This window comes from Hoplias malabaricus, chromosome 6, assembly GCF_029633855.1.
Source record: "Hoplias malabaricus isolate fHopMal1 chromosome 6, fHopMal1.hap1, whole genome shotgun sequence".
NCBI lineage: Eukaryota > Metazoa > Chordata > Actinopteri > Characiformes > Erythrinidae > Hoplias > Hoplias malabaricus.
This window is the reverse complement of record NC_089805.1, coordinates 45,504,667-45,525,277: the sequence shown is the minus strand read 5'-3', so window position 1 is coordinate 45,525,277 and position 20,611 is coordinate 45,504,667. Positions and strand designations below refer to the sequence as shown.

At 47.1% G+C, this 20,611-nt stretch overlaps 1 protein-coding gene across 1 annotated transcript in view; it reads left to right on the top strand.

The window, feature by feature from the left end:
- Window positions 1-18,656, top strand: part of grhl2b (grainyhead-like transcription factor 2b) — a 44,002-nt gene extending 25,346 nt beyond the window's left edge. Inside the window, exons 9-16 of the mRNA XM_066674543.1 lie at window positions 1,573-1,731; window positions 3,123-3,180; window positions 3,433-3,572; window positions 5,298-5,335; window positions 5,698-5,789; window positions 5,938-6,023; window positions 6,294-6,358; window positions 14,556-18,656. Coding sequence (XP_066530640.1) covers window positions 1,573-1,731; window positions 3,123-3,180; window positions 3,433-3,572; window positions 5,298-5,335; window positions 5,698-5,789; window positions 5,938-6,023; window positions 6,294-6,358; window positions 14,556-14,670 — 753 coding nt within the window. The 3' untranslated portion in view covers window positions 14,671-18,656. The remainder of the gene's footprint in view (window positions 1-1,572; window positions 1,732-3,122; window positions 3,181-3,432; window positions 3,573-5,297; window positions 5,336-5,697; window positions 5,790-5,937; window positions 6,024-6,293; window positions 6,359-14,555) is intronic.
- Window positions 18,657-20,611: the final 1,955 nt, after the last annotated feature.

The following is a 20,611-nucleotide window of genomic DNA, read 5'->3' as shown; positions in this document are numbered from 1 at the left end:
TGTTTCATCAGGAACAGTGTTTAATTTAAGCTTGGAGTTTCTCTGGAGCTGAACCTGAGTGAATTACACTCCGGAGTGTGCTGTTAGTTTACGTGAAGGAGAGAGTTAATAAATAACCCACGTTCATACACACTTCAGTTAAGGCAAGTTCAGCTTTATTATCGCAGTAGGAAATTAATTTAGTCAGTGATGCAAACACACATACACACCACACACACACACACACACATACACACACACACACACACACACCACACACACCACACACATACACACACACCACACACACACAAACAGACACACACACACACCACACACACACACACCACACACACACACACACCACACACACACACACACACCACACACACACACACACACACATACACACACACACACACATACACACACCACACACACACACACACACACCACACATACACATACACATACACACACACACACACACACCACACACACACACACACATACACACACCACACACACACACCACACATACACATACACACACACACAAACAGACACACACACACAGACACACACACACACACACACACACCACACACACACACAACACACACACACACACAAATGAATGCAGTTGCACACCAACTGTGCTAAGGACCAGAAGTCTGCTCGGGTACGTTTGCGATTCCAGACATCTCCTTGTTCTTCAGCTCCATCTCCTGACCCTCTCTCCTGTGTGTGTGTGTGTGTGTGAGTTGTGGTGCTGCTTTGTGATTGGGTCACTCAGCTGACTCTAGTTATTTATTTTATAGCAGAATGATCCAGAAAAAGAAGAGCTGAGTGGTCCACACGGCAGCTCCGGAGGTTCTGAGTTCTCCCTCAGGACCGAAGGAGCAAAGAGAGCTCAGCCTCGTGGACTTTAGGATTCTCTCCACACACTCCGATGGATCGTGTGGAGTGTGTGGAGAGTGGCGCTCTGTTTGAACATGTCCAGACACACTCCTACTTTGCGTGAGTAGGTGGCGACAGAGAAAAACAGGGCTCTCTCTCCCAACGGCTACGATGTTCCGTGTCAGAAAAAGATCAGACCGTTACACACCAGGAAAAGACACTGTTTTTGTCACAGCACTGTGAAACCGCAGTCACAGTAAACAGGAGTGAAATTTGCCTGGAGAAGTTCACTGTCATAGACCTCTGAAGAACCCATTCTGTAGGGAGTTGGTGCCCATTACAGCAGTTCTAGACCTAAGCTGGATATTTGGTCCAAACCCCACAGCAGTGTTCTCCCCCTGTGTAAACAGCCCCTGTTCAGAATGCACCTGTTCCTTTAAATGATAACGAGCCGCTCGCTGTTCACCCCGACCCCGAGCGCACAGCAGTGAGGAGCGAGGAGCAGAAGCTCTGGTTTTTAGCCGTTTTCACTCTGTTCTCTTTTATTTCATAATGGGCCCCTTTTAAGGCAAGATATATTCATATATGTTTATAAAGTTACATGCGGAATTTGCTTTGGTATGATATCTGTCCTTGTACGTGTGTGTGTTAGAGTATAAATAAAGACGTGTGTTGTTTTTCTGTGATCTGTAGATCTTCATCACAGTGAACTGCCTCAGCACAGATTTCTCCTCTCAGAAAGGAGTGAAGGGTCTTCCTCTGATGATCCAAATCGACACCTACAGCTACAACAACCGCAGCAACAAACCCCTGCACAGAGCCTACTGCCAGATCAAGGTCTTCTGTGATAAGGTCAGTTCCCAGTGTTTAGACATGGGTTTGGGATTAGAGAGATCTTGGAGAAGGGTGGGAGGCAGTGCTTTAAACCCCTCAGTGTCTGGACTGAGAACAGTCCTCCGACCAAAAACATCCAGCCGACAGCGTCCTGTGTCACTGATGAAGGACTAGAGGACGAGCGACACACACTGTGCAGCGACAGATGAGCTACTGTCTCTGACTCTACATCTACAAGGTGGACCAACGAGGGAGGAGTGTCTCACAGAGTGGACAGAGAGTGGACACAGGGTTTAAAAACTCCAGCAGCACTGCTGTGTCTGATCCACTCTACACCAGCACAACACACACTAACACACCACCACCACGTCACATCTGCTCTGTGGGGGTCCTGAGCGCTGAGGAACAGGGGGAAAGGGGACTCACAAAGTATGCAGAGCAACAGCTTGACCACAGTCTGTAACTGTAGAACTACAAAGTGCTCCTGTGTGGTCAGTGGAGCTGAGAGAGTGGACAGTGAGTGTGGAACAAGGAGGAGGTTGTTATGGTTGTTATGTTATGGCTGATCAGTTTGTATTGTCTGGAATTTGAGTTATGATTTTTATAGTAATAGGGCTTTTATTTTGAAATGTGAGGTGATGAAACGGCAGCATTATGCACCTTCCCCTGTGAAACACTAGTTTAAGGCTAGCAACTGGGCTCTAGGACCACGGCTGTGGCTCTGAGGGTCTGTTTACACTGTGTATGGTAAGAAACCTGCACCCTGTGTTGCACTGCAGTTCTCTAGTGCCCTCTGGTGGACATCAACACACTGTGCACGTGCTGTCTCAGTGAGTGCTCAGGATTAACCTCAACTGAAAAAGCATCAATTCTCATTCCTCTTTATTTCACATCGCTCTGAGGAGAGAAGCCAACATCAGCAAAAATAATCAGTCAACATGCGTTTTGTTTTTTGTTTTGTTTTAATTTGATGTGTTTAGAGAATGGAAATGACTGGTTAAAGCATTTTCGCTTTTTAAAAATATTAGAAAAATAAATGTGTGTTAAAGTAGTGTGAACACAGCTAATGAGTCCCCGCTCTCACACACACCGTCCCCAGCTACTGGAGAGTAGGGGCGAGCTACGTGACCTCATCACTTATTAACGGTAGCTAAAACAAACACCTAAGAACAGTTCAGCACACAGGAGGGGAACACGCACTGCCCAGATCTGACACATCAGCCGAGAGATGGCATCTGAACTGGTTCCATAAGCAGAGAGATGAGGGAGAGTGGGCTGTCCCACCCTTAGAGTGAGGTCAGATGTGCTCTAGGACCCCACTCTGGAGCCCCCAGTATGGAGATCTTACAGCTTAAGTCAGTAAAACTCTCTCCTGTGTGTGTGTGTGTGTGTGTGTGTGTGTTATTCAGGGAGCTGAGCGGAAGATCAGAGACGAGGAGAGGAAGCAGAATCGCAAGAAGACAAAAGGTTAGATTCTCTCTCTCTCTCACACACACACACACACTTCCTCCAGAACTGAAGGACATTAATTTATTCATTCACATTGTTGTGAGAAATTGATTGTAGTCAGGACTGCTGTTGCGGTGTAAGTTCTGGATACCACTAATAACAGAGGTACTGGAAGAAGCTCGGTCTCTCCAGGGAACACAGGTCCAGTGCTCCACAGCCTGCAGACGGAGACCTCTGTGATGTTTACAGTGTTTTGTTCTCCCTCTGTAGGGAAGGAGACAGGTGCTGGAGCGGTCAGTCATCCCAAAAAGAGCGACAGCACTCTCTTTAAAACAATGACGGATCTGGACGCTCAGCCGGTTCTCTTCATTCCTGATGTTCACTTTGGAAACCTGCAGAGAGCTGCTCAGGTGAGCCCACCTCTAAAAGACTGACCTCTCACAAACTGACCTCTCACAGAACAAACACCTCTCACAGACCGAACACCTCTCACAGACTGACCATCTCTCTGACTGACCACCTCTCACAAACTGACCACCTCTCACAGACTGACCTCCTCTCACAAACTGACCTCTCACAGAACAAACACCTCTCACAGACTGACCATCTCTCTGACTGACCACCTCTCATAGACCGACCACCTCTCACAGACTGACCACCTCTCACAAACTGACCACCTCTCACAGACTGACCTCCTCTCACAAACTGACCACCTCTCTCTGACTGACCACCTCTCACAGACTGACCACCTCTCTGACTGACCACCTCTCACAGACCGACCACCTCTCACAGACTGACCACCTCTCACAGACCGAACACCTCTCACAGACTGACCACCTCTCATAGACCGACCACCTCTCACAGACTGACCACCTCTCACAAACTGACCACCTCTCACAGACTGACCTCCTCTCACAAACTGACCACCTCTCTCTGACTGACCACCTCTCACAGAACAAACACCTCTCACAGACCGAACACCTCTCACAGACTGACCATCTCTCTGACTGACCACCTCTCATAGACTGACCACCTCTCACAGACCGAACACCTCTCACAGACTGACCACCTCTCACAAACTGACCACCTCTCACAGACCAACCACCTCCAACAGACTGACCACCTCTCACAAACTGACCACCTCTCACAAACTGACCACCTCTCTGACTGACCACCTCTCACAAACTGACCACCTCTCTGACTGACCACCTCTCACAGAATGACCACCTCTCACAGACCGAACACCTCTCACAGACTGACCACCTCTCTGACTGACCACCTCTCACAGACTGACCACCTCTCACAAACTGAACACCTCTCACAGACTGACCACCTCTCACAAACTGACCACCTCTCACAGACCAACCACCTCCAACAGACTGACCACCTCTCACAAACTGACCACCTCTCACAAACTGACCACCTCTCTGACTGACCACCTCTCACAGAATGACCACCTCTCACAGACCGAACACCTCTCACAGACTGACCACCTCTCTGACTGACCACCTCTCACAGACTGACCACCTCTCACAAACTGAACACCTCTCACAGACTGACCACCTCTCACAGAATGACCACCTCTCACAGAATGACCACCTCCAACAGACTGACCACCTCTCACAGACTGACCACCTCTCACAAACTGAACACCTCTCACAGACCAACCACCTCCAACAGACTGACCACCTCTCACAGACTGACCACCTCTCACAGAATGACCACCTCTCACAGACCGAACACCTCTCACAGACTGACCACCTCTCTGACTGACCACCTCTCACAGACTGACCACCTCTCACAAACTGAACACCTCTCACAGACTGACCACCTCTCACAGAATGACCACCTCTCACAGACCGAACACCTCTCACAGACTGACCACCTCTCACAGACCGAACACCTCTCACAGACTGACCATTCTGAGATTTATATTAACAGATATTACTTGGAGAAGAGACATTTCTCACATCACAGACATAAACATGACAAGATTTAGCCAGATTTAAGTATTTAAAAAAATATATTTATGTAAAAAATGTGAGGTTCAGCTTCTCTGGGAGAGTTTATGAAGCTGAAATAAAGGCAGATGCAGCAGCTCTTGTTTAACACTAATGTCTGCGCTCTGTCTGCAGGTGTTTGCCTTCAACACTGAAGAGATCGAAAGAGAAGGGTGAGTCTGCAGGACGATGAAGACTGTACAAATTAAACAGACGAACTGGTAAAACGGGGGCTGTGTCCTAAACAGAAGTTAGCACCCTCCGTGCCTCACAGTCTGTGCTCTCTTATGACTCAGTGCCTTAGAAGGCAGCGTTCTGAAGTGAAGGAGCCACATTTCGAATGCAGCAGTGTATTACAACTAACGAAAACTGGCTGCCTTTTGGTGGAGCTACCACCTGCAGCTTCTGAGTAGCTGCAGGTGTGTGTGATTGTCAAGGGGCGGAGCCAGGAGGCAGCTGGAGCAGGGCTGAGCCCTCCGCTCTTCTCTGGTGGAGTGAGTGAGTGAGTGAGTAACTGGTGTTGCGCTGTTTACAGGAGTGTGTTGGTGAAAAGGATGTTCCGGCCGGCGGAGGAAGATTACAGTCCCTCGCCACACAAACAACTCAAAGAGGAGACACAGAAGAAAGGTGAGAGACGACACGGAGACGACTCTCTACAACAGCTGCAGTACTCCTTATAGACACCGTTTTCATTGTTTGACGTGTAAACGTTAGCACAAATGCTTGTTAGAATGTCCTTAACAACTTACAGCACTGTGTGTGTGTGTGTGTTCAGTGCTCCTGTATGTAAGGAAAGAGTCAGACGAGGTGTTTGATGCTCTGATGCTGAGGTCCCCTACTCTCCGAGGACTCATGGATGCAGTAAGTAACTCTTCCTACAGGTGGCACTCTCCGCTTTATTGTAGTTATAGTGATGAATGATGGGGAAAACACCAAGTGAAACTTCTCTGGGCCTCGAAGTTTAATGTAATTCAGGTGTTTGGGCATAAATTTGTAAAGTTATTATTATTATTATTAATTAATTCACTGATTTAATTAAATATTATTCTTTTAAATCGTTAGTTTAAACGTCCTCACGAAGAGCTGATGAAATGTCTAGTGTTACAGAGACTTTCTGCTTCTCATTGACAGATTTCAGAGAAATACGGTGTCCCTGTGGAGAGAATTGCCAAAATCTACAAGAAGAGCAAGAAAGGGTGAGTGATTAACGTCTGAAGTCATTAAACACACACACACACAATGGTGCACTAGGGGCTGTGAACACACACCCAGAGCGAGGTTCAGCCACACAGATGCTGAAGGGCACTTCAGCCGTGGATGTTCCTGTGGGTCCTGGGGATTGAACCGGTGACCTCCCGGAACCAAGCCCAGTCCCTAAACATTAGGCCCCCGCTGCCCCTTTACATTCAGGTTTAGAATAAATACCTTCTCCTCTCATTAACACAGGTGCGTAAAGCTTTGAATCTGCTTCCCACAGTTCCTCCACTTGTTTTAATGAGCTATTAGTCAGAAAATATTCTGATCAAATCTGAGCTTTTGGGCAGCGGTTCTCTATCTCCTTTTAGTCGTTTTCTGTCTCTCTCTCTCTCTCTCTCTCTTACTCTGTCTCTCTTCCTATCTCTCTCTCTCTCCCTCTCTATATGTCTGTCTGTCTCTCTGGTCTCTCTCTCTCTCTCTCTGGTCTCTCTCTCTGGTCTCTCTCTCTCTCTCTCTGTTCTCTCTCTCTCTCTTACTCTGTCTCTCTTCCTATCTCTCTCTCTCTTTCCCTCTCTCTATATGTCTGTCTGTCTATCTCTCTCTCTCTGGTCTATCTCTGGTCTCTCTCTCTCTCTCTCTCTCTCTGTTTCTCTCTCTCTCTCTCTCTCTCTCTCTGTTTCTCTCTCTCTCTGGTCTCTCTCTTTCTCTCTCTCTCTCTCTGAGGTGGAGGTAGAGGCGCGTGGTGAGAGCGTTTCTGGGCTGTAATCTATCTTTGATTTTCTTTCACGATAGAGTTTATAGTGATTAAATTTGTTTAAATTTACTGGGGTGAGGTAGTGAGGTTGTTTGGGGGTTTGGCTGCGGATTTCGCGGCGGTGTGTGGAGATGGCGTCCCTCCCAGGCGAGAGTACGCCGTCTCAGTCGCTCCGTCGCGGGATCAGGTGCGAGCCGGGACCCGGAACCTCAGTGGTGGAGGTTCTGGTGGGGGTGGGGGCGCTGATCGGTGATGAGAACATTGTTTCGGCGTCGAAGATGAACCGAGCGGTGGTGGTTTTCCTGGTGAATCAGGGTTTTGTGAATCGATTGGTGGAAAGTGGAGTGTGGGTGAGTGGAGTGTTTCTTGCGGTGACGCCGGTTGTTGCGATGTCGGTGAAAGTCACGGTTTCTATTATCCCGCCGTTTATTCCGAATGCGGTTATTGAGCGCGAGCTCTCCCGGTTTGGTAAAATAGCAAGTGGGTTTAGGATGGTTCCGCTCGGGTGTAAAATTGAGTCTCTTAAACACGTTCTGTCGTTCCGTAGGCAGGTGTTTATGTTTTTGAACGTACCGACGTTGGATGTTTCGTTTAGAGTTTGGCACGAGGGCAGGTCGTATATGGCTTACGCTGCCACGGGGAGTCTGAAATGTTTTGAGTGTGGGGATATCGGACATAAAAGACAAACGTGCCCACACAAGGCTGGTGGAGATGAGAAGGCGGGCCCGAGTACAGCTCCGTCAGGGGAGGGTAGTGAACGAGGCCCTGGTGAGCAGAGGGAAGGCTGGGATAATAGAGATAGTTCTATGGGGGCTGGTGGTGAGCAGCCTGGAGAGACGAATGGCCAGAACAGTGACACTGAGACAGTGTTAATAATGAACGGGTCTCAGGAGCCTGGGACTAGTGCACAGAGGGAAACCTCAGGGATGGATGAAGGTGAGGAACAGGGGAGGGTAGAGCGGGAACCTGTGCAAGAGAAGATAACAAGGACGAAGGTGAGGGTGGGAAAGGAACCGGTGCAGGAGGAGGTTACGGGGATGGATGAAGGTGAGGAACAGGGGAGGGTAGAGCGGGAACCTGTGCAAGAGAAGATAACAAGGACGAAGGTGAGGGTGGGAAAGGAACCAGTGCGGGAGGAGGTTACAGGGATGGATGAAGGTAAGGAACAGGGGAGGGTAGAGCGGGAACCTGTGCAAGAGAAGATAACAAGGAAGAGGGTGAGGGTGGGAAAGGAACCGGTGCAGGAGGAGGTTACGGGGATGGATGAAGGTAAGGAACAGGGGAGGGTAGAGCGGGAACCTGTGCAAGAGAAGATAACAAGGAAGAGGGTGAGGGTGGGAAAGGAACCGGTGCAGGAGGAGGTTACGGGGATGGATGAAGGTAAGGAACAGGGGAGGGTAGAGCGGGAACCTGTGCAAAAGAAGATAATAGGGATGGGGGTGAGGGTAGGAAAGGAACCGGTGCAGGAGGAGGTTACGGGGATGGATGAGGGTGAAGAAAAGGGGAGGGTAGAACTGGAACCTGTGCAGGAAGAGGTTTCAGAGATGGAGGTGAGGGTAGAACAGGAATCTGTGATGGAGGAGGCCACAGTGGTGCCTCCTGCAGTAGAGGTGGTTGCTGATAGAGAGGCGGTAGGGGAGGAGGATGCCTGCTCTGTGTTTTCTGGTGTTTCTGACCTAGGGTCTCAGTGTGAAGAGTCTGATCTTTATTCCCTTCAGGAGATTAATGTATTTTTGGATAAGACGTTTGGTAGAGCGGTAGAAGTCAAGGATTTTTTCCCGGATGTAGAGAAGTTTTTCACTTCGGTCGTACGTATTCAGAGGGCTGTAGGGTATGACGTTCTCAGTGAAAAAAAGAGGTTTCGACTGAAAAAGATTTTAACGAGAATACGGAGAGGCAAAGGTCCTAGCTCCAAGAAAAAATGATTAGGAACACACTGCACGGGATGTATCCTTTGCTTTTGGTGCTCTTACTAGGCCTGTCCCCCTTTATCTTTCCCTTTATGGAGCTGCTCAGGGTGGGTTCTTTAAACATGAACGGTGGTAGGGACAGGAATAAGTTGGGGGTGCTCTCTGAGATGATTAGTGTTAGAAAGATTAATGTAATGTTTTTACAGGAGACACATTCGACTAGTGATAATGAAATTGATTGGGGTTTGTGGTGGAAGGGACATTATGTACTTAGCCATGGAACTAATATGAGTGCAGGGGTGTCTATTCTGTTCTCTGAATCATTGGCTGTAAATGTTTTATCGAGTACAGAGGTGGTGAAAGGCAGAATGCTTTTAATCAAAGCAGAAATTGAGGGGGTCACATTTTTGTTTGTGAATGCCTATGCACCGAATAAAGGTTCTGAACGGCTGGAGTTTTTTTCTAAGTTACTGGATGCACTTTCAGGTTATGATGAGGCTGGTACTTGTGTGGTAATGGGAGGGGACTGGAACTGCACTACGCAGTTCATAATAGACAGGAATGGAGTAGAACCTCATAAAGCCTCTAGTGAACTTCTTACTGACTTGATTAGTAAATGTGAGCTGGTGGATGTGTGGAGGGAGAAGAATGAAGGCATGAGGCAGTACACATGGTTAAAAGTGAGGGAATCTAGAATGTGTGGAGCTCGATTGGACAGGATCTATGTGAGTAAATGTTTTAATAACAGAGTGGTGAGGGCTGGGGTGTTTCCTGTGGGGTTCTCGGATCATCACATGGTCACTGTAGAGATTAGTAGGGCGTCCACATTCCGTGCACAGTATTATTGGCATTTTAATGTTAAATTATTGCAAGATAGAGTTTTTTGTGGGAAGTTTTTATTGTTTTGGGACGAGTGGAAAGCCCAGAAATGTTGTTTTGAAAATTTAAGGCAGTGGTGGGATGTAGGGAAAGCACAGATAAGAAATTTTTGTCAGTGTTATTCTGCTCATGCTGCATCATCTGTCCGCATGGCTGTGAAGAAACTGCAGAAGGACATTGAGAGTCTGGAGAGACTGATGTCTCAGGACAATGGTGTGAACTTCCAAAGACAGCTGGCAGAAAAAAAACAAGAACTGGGCTCTTACCTGCAAGACCAGGTTAAAGGTGCCTTAATACGTGCAAGGATCAGTTCCATTAAAGATATAGATGCTCCAAGTGCTTATTTTTTTAATTTGGAAAGAAGGACAGTTCAACAAAAGCAGATGGTCTTTTTAAGGCGCATCGACGGAACAGTGACGTTTGATCCCGCCGAGATGAGGAACATGGCTGTGGAGTTTTATTCTGAGCTTTACGAGGCCAAAGACTGTGACGTGGTCAGTACAGAGGATCTTCTCCAAGACCTTCCGCAGTTAAGTCCTGAGCAAAGGGGGAAGCTGGACACCAACATTTTCTTTGAGGAACTTACTGCGGCAGTGAAGCAGCTGTCTGCGGGAGGTTCCCCCGGAGTGGATGGATTACCTGCTGAGTTCTATCAATGTTTCTGGACATGTTTGGGGCAGGACTTTTATGAAGTGATCCAGGAATGTCTACAGACTGGTCTACTCCCCACCAGCTGCCGGAGAGCCGTGTTGTCCCTTCTTCCCAAGAAGGGTGATCTTGGGCTTTTTAAAAACTGGAGACCTGTTTCTCTACTGTGTGTGGACTACAAAATACTGTCTAAGTGCTTGGCTAACAGACTAAAATGTTATCTGGACTCTGTGATTTACAAAGACCAAACGTACTGTGTGCCTGACAGGACGATTATGGACAATTTGTTTTTACTGAGAGATGTAATTGATTGTAGTTTAATGAATGATGAGAGTCTGGGGATTTTGTCTATAGACCAGGAAAAGGCCTTTGACAGAGTGGATCACAGATATCTCTTTAAAACTCTAGCAGCGTTTGGATGCGGGGATGGGTTCATATCTTGGATAAATCTTTTGTACAGGGAGGCGTCTGTTATGGTGAAGGTGGGTGGGGCTCTAAGTGTACAGGTGCCGGTAAAGAGGGGTATACGGCAGGGCTGCCCACTGTCGGGTCAACTGTACAGTCTGGTTATTGAACCTTTGCTTTGTAGATTGAGAAGAGATCTGAAGGGTGTACAGATAACACGAGATCTTTGTGGATCGAGAGTTTCCGTGTCTGCTTACGCGGACGATGTCACAGTTCTGGTCACAGCTCAAGCGGACATAGAGGTAGTGAAGAGAAGTCTGAGAGTGTATGAGGAGGCCTCCTCTGCTAAAGTGAACTGGGGTAAATGTGAGGGGTATTTGATTGGTCACTGGGCTGACTCTGAAGTTCCTCGACTCCCGGGAGGGCTAAAATGGGGAAGAGAAGGTTTAAAGGTTTTAGGAGTGTTTTTAGGCAGTGTTTTATTTCAGCAGAAGAACTGGGAGGGTATGCTGGATAAGGTGTCTGCCCGATTGTCTAAATGGAACTGGATATTACCACGATTGTCGTACAGGGGGAGAGTGCTGGTAGTGAACAACTTGGCCGCCTCCACACTGTGGCACAAGCTGATGGTTTTAGATCCTCCTGCAGAACTGATAGAAAAGATACAGAGGAAATTTGTTGATTTTTTTTGGAGTGGACAGCACTGGACTCGAGCGGCTGTACTGTTTTTACCAGTGGAGGAAGGAGGACAGGGTCTGGTGGACATTCAGAGCCGAGTGAAGGCTTTTCGACTGCAATCAATAAAGAGACTGCTCTACCAGCGTGATCTGCCATGGACTCGGGTAGCTAATAAAATCTTACACCGGGCAGGAGACCTGGGTTACGACGTTCAGCTGTTCTGGATTAGACTGGCCGAGGTCAGTCTGTCTGCTCTAACTCCTTTTTACAGATCCCTTCTCCAAGTCTGGAACAATGTCCTCAAAGTATCCAGAGAGGTCAGCAACATAGGAGAGTGGGTCTGGGAGGAACCTCTGTTGTATAACCCACTGTTACAGACTGGACTGCTGTCTTCAGCAAGTGTGCGAGCGAGCTTAGTCTGGCAGGGGTGCACTAAGCTGAGGCACCTCTTGAACATCACGGGGTGGAAGAAGGATGCAGAACTCACAGAGGTGACTGGGCTACACTCGTCCAGGGTGGCCTCTCGTCTGAGGGAGGAGGTGGAGTCTGCTCTTCCCGAGGGCTATAAAGAGTTGTTAAGGAGAGGTGGGGCACAGGACCTAAGGACGGGAGCACGCTCTGCCCCTGAAGTAACGGTGGGAATGGTCATTCGGGAAGAACCGGAGGAGGCGGGAGTCCTGTCAGGTTCCCTACTACAACTCCCTGGACTGGGACAGTTTGGAGCAATCCCGAGAAAGGTTTTATATTACACCTGTATCAGGGCGACACATCAGTCGGTTCTGAAGCGGCAGAGATTGTCGAGGTGGCTGGAGTTGTTTGGACCAGACTTCCCCCTGAGGGACAGGTGGAGGTCTCTGTATAAACCCCCTATAGAAAAGCGCTCAGCTGATCTGCAGTGGAGGATTATTCATGGGGCAATAGCTACAGACAGACATGTGGCACACCTTAACCAGTCTGTAGTGGGACAGTGTAGATTTTGTGGTGAGGGGGAATCTATCGAGCACCTGTTTTTACGCTGTAACAGGCTGGTTGATCTGTTTCTGTTTCTAAGGCAGTGTTTTAATGCTTTTCAAGAGGAGTTCTCTGAAAGAGTTTTTATCGCAGGTGTGAAGTACCGAGCGAGGGCACGAAGAAAACTCTGCCTTTTGAACTATGTCATTGGGACAGCGAAGTTAGCAATCTGGAAAACAAGGAAGAACAAGGCTATAGGGGGCAGTGTAGATCCTGAGCGCATGCTGAAAGGCCTGATGGCAGGGAGGATCAGAGTAGAGTATGAGTATTTTAGATTGGTGGGTCATATGGAGGACTTTACGGCGATGTGGGGTTGGGGGGATGTGCTGTGTTCTGTAGGGGATCGCTCGGAGCTGGTGATGAGGATTTGATTCGTGTGTAAATGGCAGGGTTGTTGTGAGGGTTGACCGAGGGATGAAGGGGAAGGTTTCACTGTGAATGTGGATGTTCTTTAGGGACAATTGCTGATAATGTCTTAACTCTTAAAGAATTGTTATTTTTTATTTATTTATTTATTTATTTATTTATCTAATTTTGGAATATTATTGGTGTATAAAGAGAATAAGAATCTTTATTTAGCAGTTTATTAATTTGAACTTGTGTTGAATGGTGTAAGGTCAACTGATGGCTAAATAAAGTTCTCTTAATTCTCTCTCTCTCTCTCTCTCTCTCTCTCTGTGTTTCTCTCTCTCTCTGGTCTCTCTCTCTCTCTGTGTTTCTCTCTCTCTCTGGTCTCGCTCTCTCTCTGTGTTTCTCTCTCTCTCTGGTCTCTCTCTCTCTCTCTGGTCTCTCTCTCTCTCTGTGTTTCTCTCTCTCTCTCTCTCTCTCTCTCTCTCTCTGTGTTTCTCTCTCTCTCTGGTCTCTCTCTCTCTCTGTGTTTCTCTCTCTCTCTGGTCTCGCTCTCTCTCTGTGTTTCTCTCTCTCTCTGGTCTCTCTCTCTCTCTCTGGTCTCTCTCTCTCTCTGTGTTTCTCTCTCTCTCTCTCTCTCTCTCTCTCTCTCTCTCTCCCTCTCTCTGTGGGAAGTCAAACTGGAGTCAAACTCTGACCAAACCCTGGATGAAGGCAGCTGATATCTGGAGGGTTTCCAGTCACTTAATGTAAAGCCAGTGTTATCTTCATGAACAGTTCTAACCCTTGATGACCTGGTTATTCAGAGGGTCCAGTGATGTTCGAGGGGGAGGAGTCTCTTTGGTGTGATTTAGCACAGCCGTGTTTCTGTCTCAGAGAGATCCAGCTGAGGCTCTGAGCTCCTTACAGCAGGTTTACACTACACAAGTCTAGCCCTGATTTCTTTTAGTCACAGACTGGACCAAACCCTCAGGTCAAGTCAGGACTCTGAGACTCTGAAGCCAGAGAGATATCTCGGTATCTGGAGATGTCGGTGACTGGCAGTGTGTGCGGAGACCACCTACAGACACCGAGATCGTGAGACGCAGAGGGAGAATGGGTCTGGTCCTGTTGTGTGTTTATCGCAGGTCATTGGTAATCACTGCACTGTCGGCTACTGTCTGCACTGTGTTTAATGACAACACAGCCTCATAAATTATAATGTAGTTTCTATCAGAAAACACGTGCAGCCGGCTACGGTTTTATTACCAGTGAATTTATTTACCTCCAACCCTCCGAGGAACAGAGTCCCCGCTGCCCACGAGTCCTTATCCAATCTCCCACCCACGTACGGGGAGTGTTCTTACCCCTGCGTGTGCTTTAGGTGCAAATCAGTGGCTCCCGTTTGTAAGAAAACACACTGTGTGGTGGGAAACGTACCGCAGCCTGACTTCAGGGGTGTGTTGATAGCTGTGATTCCGGTGTGTGTGTGAGTGTGTGTGTGAGTGTGTGTGTGTGTGTGTGTGTGTGTGTGTGAGTGTGAGTGTGTGGATCAGGTGAATTCTGGACTCTTGTCTCCCTCAGGATCCTGGTGAACATGGACGATAACATCATCGAGCACTACTCCAACGAGGACACCTTCATCCTGAGCATCGAGAGCTTCGCAGACGCCTATAAAATCACCCTCCTGGAGATTTAACCCCTCGGAGTACTCAGACTGACCTGAGACAGGACACTGAGGCTGAGGGACCTCACACTGACTTTTTCTTCACCACTGAGCTCCTGCAGCAGCGCGGAAAACTGAGCCCGACCCATTCTGTTCTTATTATAATTATTATTGTTATTGTATTTCTTTTATTGTTTTTTATGATTTCTGTAGTGTCTCTGGATTTCAAAAAAGAATATTCACGTCCTCCCCCTCACTGTACAACAGACCACCACACGCTCACTGTCTCAGCTCTACTTCTGTAGTTTTACACTGGAGACATGAGACAGTGTCACACACTCACCCTGTCACTCACTCACACACTCACACCTGTGGACAGTTTCACACACTCACCCAGTCACTCACACACTCACCCAGTCACTCACACACTCACCCAGTCACTCACACACTCACCCAGTCACTCACACTCACCCAGTCACTCACACATTCACCCAGTCACTCACACTCACCCAGTCACTCACACACTCACCCAGTCACTCACACACTCACCCAGTCACTCACACACTCATTACATTAGCCTCGTAGCTCCAGTGTAAAGCTAAAGGAAGCCCAGACAGTGAGTGAATAAACTGTGTTTGTGTTTGAACACGTCGCTGGTTTAAAGCCCAGTTTAAAGGGAGCAGCTGTCTGACGGCAGCCGATGGAAGTTAACCCTTTCCTCATGAGCCTGGATTTTTAACTGGACGTCTTCAGCTTGGCTGTGGTGCCTTTATAGAAGCCTTACAGCTGAATAGCACCCTCCCCACTGAGCCGTGAGTACTCTCTCTCCCTCCACAGGCCAGTGAGTCTACACCCGTCTCAGCCATGCGTCACCCAGAGGATGTGGACACCTTCTACTGAACTGAAGGGCACTAATCAGGAGTGTGTTCCTCTGCACTGCAGAAACACTCCCGGTCACGCTGGCACCCTCTAGGGCTCATATCCAGCACCTTTAGTTACAGGACGTAACAGTGTGTATTTATATTACCTCTTCATTTCTGAGAGGTTTAAGTTTATTTCACACCCCCCTCTTCTTCTGGAGAAGAGAATGTAATGAAGCTTTAGGACTTTAAAGGTACATTACACAGTGTGTACTAGTGATGTCCCTGTGCCATACCTGTTTTTCAGAGAGCGCACTCTTCCGGGAAGAGTGGTGGTCCATAGCTGTGAGGATTTGATGTCATCCCGCCACATAAAGGTTAGTGTAGTCAGGTACTAGTGCCAAATCATTAGGTCTTTATCCCCGCTCACAGCAGAGAGGGTGTTTACCCTGCGGCCCACACTCACGGTCGAAGGTTAAGACCGTAGCCTCATGTGCAGCTGCTCCAATAGCGTTCCTGTTTCCAGTCTTTTGAGACTTTAGAGCTCCACAGCCTTAACGCAGCTGTATTCACTTCTTATTAGAGTCAGCACTCCAGCCTTCAGGGTCGTCAGTGATGTACAGAGTTCTGAAGTGGAAGGTCCAGTCCCGGTCATTTTGACCTGTGTTTGATAAAAGTCTAAAAGGGTTAAAGGTCATTTTACAAGAGGCTACTTCCATCGTCAAAAGAAAACGAAGCACGATAAAGAAACGTCAATGCATTTCAGAGCAGCCGTGATGTGTTTAAAGAACACTCCAGTAGTTTTACATAAGCACTGTCTGTGATGTCTGCACTTCATTCATTACGTGCTTTATTCCCGTACGAAGCTCACAAAAGGTGAACGAATGAATGGATAAAAGAAGACATTTTGTAGACTCTCAGCTTCACCTTTGACTGGAGAAGCCATGGAAATGTTGAAGAGACAAATCCACATTTTTCAGAGACATTCATTGGAAGAAATCAGCGTCTGCCCATTGACGTCTGAGACAAACAGGCTGTGAGTCAGCAGCGGGTTTATCTTCCTTTATACGGCGTCAGAGTACGGACAAACCATCTGAGAAGAGAAGAGCAGAACCCACAACTGAGAAATGACATTTCTGAAAAGGAGAGTTTTAAAAACAGGTTTATAAACTCTCTGTGAATGACAGTCCTCTCTTTTCACAATGTAATTTCTCAGTAAATAGATGTTTCTCAAACCCTTTGGCCCTCATTGGACACCATACACCATTGGACATTTTCTTTAAAGGAGCAATCAGTCATTTCTTCTTTCACCTAAAACTCGAACACCGTGTTCATGCCAATGATTATTTATTATTTTTACGTGTCCACACCCAGGAGACGAAGAGTTATTCTCCACGGAGTGGGTCCCCCACACGGAGGTGGCCATGTTTCAACAGGTTTTAGTCGTGAATCTCTGACACGTCCACTAGGTGTCAGTATAATTTCTGTTAGAATGAAATGACTGACTGCACCTTTAACTGTGTCGTTATCTCACTCTGAAGTGACTGTAAGTTGGTAAACGAATGCAGAAACGATGCGTTAATTAAAATGTACATATCACAGAGAGATTAAAGACACCAGCTGTTACTCTTCTGACCCTCCCCCTCTCTCCCCTCTCTCGCCACCTTTCTACAGTCAAACCGCTGGTTTTTAATGTGTTAACGTTGTGTGCCATGTACAGTTTTTAAATGTTTGTAGTGATGTTTTTAACACAGCAGTGAATATTGATGGTGGTTTATATCTCTGTACTGTACTGTATCTGTGAAAACACTAGCCTTAGATGCAAGTTATAGGAGACATTGCAGCCTTGTTTTATCGGTTTGTATTCTCAAATATAGTGCAGTATCATCAGTGTCCAACAAACCCATGTATCTCTGCATCGTTTGATCCTTTCAGCTACTTTTTACCCTGTGCACGTCTCAGAGGAGGTTAGGGCTGGACGATACCGCCCCCGTATTCACATCACGATATAATTCCTCATTTGGGTCGATACGATATAATTCTGATATCAAACAAAAAGCATGACATCGCCATCGAACATTAACCTCTGGTCTTTGTCAATGTTAATATTTATTCATATTAATATTAATACTGAGTGCTGAACTGATGACAGCGCCCTGTAACGAGCGGATGCTGTAAATAACGTTTGTTAAAGTATTGAAAATGTTGTTGAAACACTGTATATTGTATATTGTGGTTATATATTGATACTGAGTTATTGTCCAGCCCTAAGGGACGCCATCTTGGATCTAGTCAGAGTCTGAAACTCCACATTGTGAGATTCCTGTAAGGAATGGAACCCATTGCTAGACGTTATCACGTGTAAATGGTTTTATTTTATATCTGAAATGCATTGAAGGAACATTTGATTTTAAAAAAAAAGATGCAAATTATTTTTAAAAGAGGCCTATGTTTTTGCCGATGGAATAAAACAAGAAAAAAGTACAAATCTAGTAGAAATATATAGAATTAAGTATTGACTAGATCTGAGGTGTGTTTTATATATAATAGGACTTCATACAGAAGGCATTATGTCTTACATGGTTTATTACACCTGTTATAACTGCTCTTATATAGTGACTCTTACATTCACAGCACTCCATAGCCTCAGTGTGAGCTGTAGGCTGTATAATGACTACAGGGTTATGGAGTTAATGAAGTCTTTCAGTCTTGATTTATAAAGCTCACGCTGTAATTAAGTTAAAGTAATAAGCTCCAGTTAATCCCCGTCGTTATAAACACGTTGTATTTGTTATAACCCCATTAACAGTGCATTTATGAAGCATTAATTACGCAGTGCTGTTGACAGGTTAGTGGTTTAATTTCCAAGATGTTTGGGACACGTTCTCTTGGTTTGTTCACTGTGAAACATTCACACGATGTGTAAAGTGAAGCTGTAAAGGTCAGATTTTGTAAAGAGTGAATGATAAGACAATATCAATGTAAATGTAAATACAAGGTTTCATTCTTTCAGACTAGGGTCTAGAAACATTTCTGTGGTCGCCAGCTCATTAGAAACTCCCACAGAACCGTCCTGCAACTGTGTCTGCTCCAGACGTGTGTGTGTGTGTGTGTGTGTGAGAGAGAGAGAGAGAGTGTACAGAGAGAGGCACTTCTTCACTGCAGTTTTATATAAATAAATGGTTTCTTAAATTTGGTTTTGAGTTCATCTTTTCTGTTTCCAGACTGTGTCTGAACCTGCAGACGATAACTCACTCTGATTCTTATTCATGACTGGGTGAGTGACTGGGTGAATGTGTGAGTGACTGGGTGAGTGTGTGAGTGACTGGGTAAGTGTGTGAGTGACTGGGTGAGTGTGTGACTGACTGGGTGAGTGTGTGTGACTGGGTGAGTGTGTGAGTGAATGGGTGAGTATGTGACTGACTGGGTAAGTGTGTGTGACTGGGTGAGTGTGTGAGTGACTGGGTGAGTATGTGACTGACTGGGTGAGTATGTGACTGACTGGGTGAGTGTGTGTTACTGGGTGAGTGTGTGAGTGACTGGGTGAGTATGTGACTGACTGGGTGAGTGTGTGAGTGACTGGGTGAGTGTGTGTGACTGGGTGAGTGTGTGAGTGACTGGGTGAGTATGTGACTGACTGGGTGAGTGTGTGTGACTGGGTGAGTGTGTGAGTGACTGGGTGAGTATGTGAGTGACTGGGTGAGTATGTGACTGACTGGGTGAGTGTGTGTGACTGGGTGAGTGTGTGAGTGACTGGGTGAGTATGTGACTGGGTGAGTGTGTGAGTGACTGGGTGAGTATGTGACTGACTGGGTGAGTGTGTGTGACTGGGTGAGTGTGTGAGTGAATGGGTGAGTATGTGACTGACTGGGTGAGTGTGTGTGACTGGGTGAGTGTGTGAGTGACTGGGTGAGTATGTGAGTGATCGAGTATGTGACTGGGTGAGTGAGTGAGTGACTATGTGAGTGGGTGACTATGTGAGTGACTGGGTGAGTATGTGAGTGATTGAGTATGTGACTGACTGTGTGAGTGAGTGAGTGACTATGTGACTGACTGGGTGAGTATGTGACTGACTGGGTGAGTGTGTGAGTGATCGAGTATGTGACTGGGTGAGTGAGTGAGTGACTATGTGAGTGACTGGGTTAGTATGTGAGTGACTGGGTGAGTGTGTGAGTGACTGGGTGAGTATGTGACTGACTGGGTGAGTGTGTGTGACTGGGTGAGTGTGTGAGTGACTGGGTGAGTATGTGACTGACTGGGTAAGTGTGTGTGACTGGGTGAGTGTGTGAGTGAATGGGTGAGTATGTGACTGACTGGGTGAGTGTGTGAGTGAATGGGTGAGTATGTGACTGACTGGGTGAGTGTGTGTGACTGGGTGAGTGTGTGAGTGACTGGGTGAGTATGTGAGTGACTGGGTGAGTATGTGACCGACTGGGTGAGTATGTGAGTGATCGAGTATGTGACTGGGTGAGTGAGTGAGTGACTGGGTGAGTATGTGAGTGATTGAGTATGTGACTGACTGTGTGAGTGAGTGAGTGACTATGTGACTGACTGGGTGAGTATGTGACTGACTGGGTGAGTGTGTGTGACTGGGTGAGTGTGTGAGTGACTGGGTGAGTATGTGAGTGATTGAGTATGTGACTGACTGTGTGAGTGAGTGAGTGACTGGGTGAGTATGTGAGTGATTGAGTATGTGACTGACTGAGTGAGTGAGTGAGTGACTATGTGAGTGACTGGGTGAGTATGTGAGTGACTGGGTGAGTGTGTGTGACTGGGTGAGTGTGTGAGTGACTGGGTGAGTATGTGACTGACTGGGTGAGTGTGAGTGACTGGGTGAGTATGTGACTGACTGGGTGAGTGTGTGTGACTGGGTGAGTGTGTGAGTGAATGGGTGAGTATGTGACTGACTGGGTGAGTGTGTGTGACTGGGTGAGTGTGTGAGTGACTGGGTGAGTATGTGAGTGACTGGGTGAGTATGTGACTGACTGGGTGAGTGTGTGAGTGACTGGGTGAGTATGTGAGTGATCGAGTATGTGACTGGGTGAGTGAGTGAGTGACTGGGTGAGTATGTGAGTGACTGGGTGAGTATGTGAGTGATTGAGTATGTGACTGAC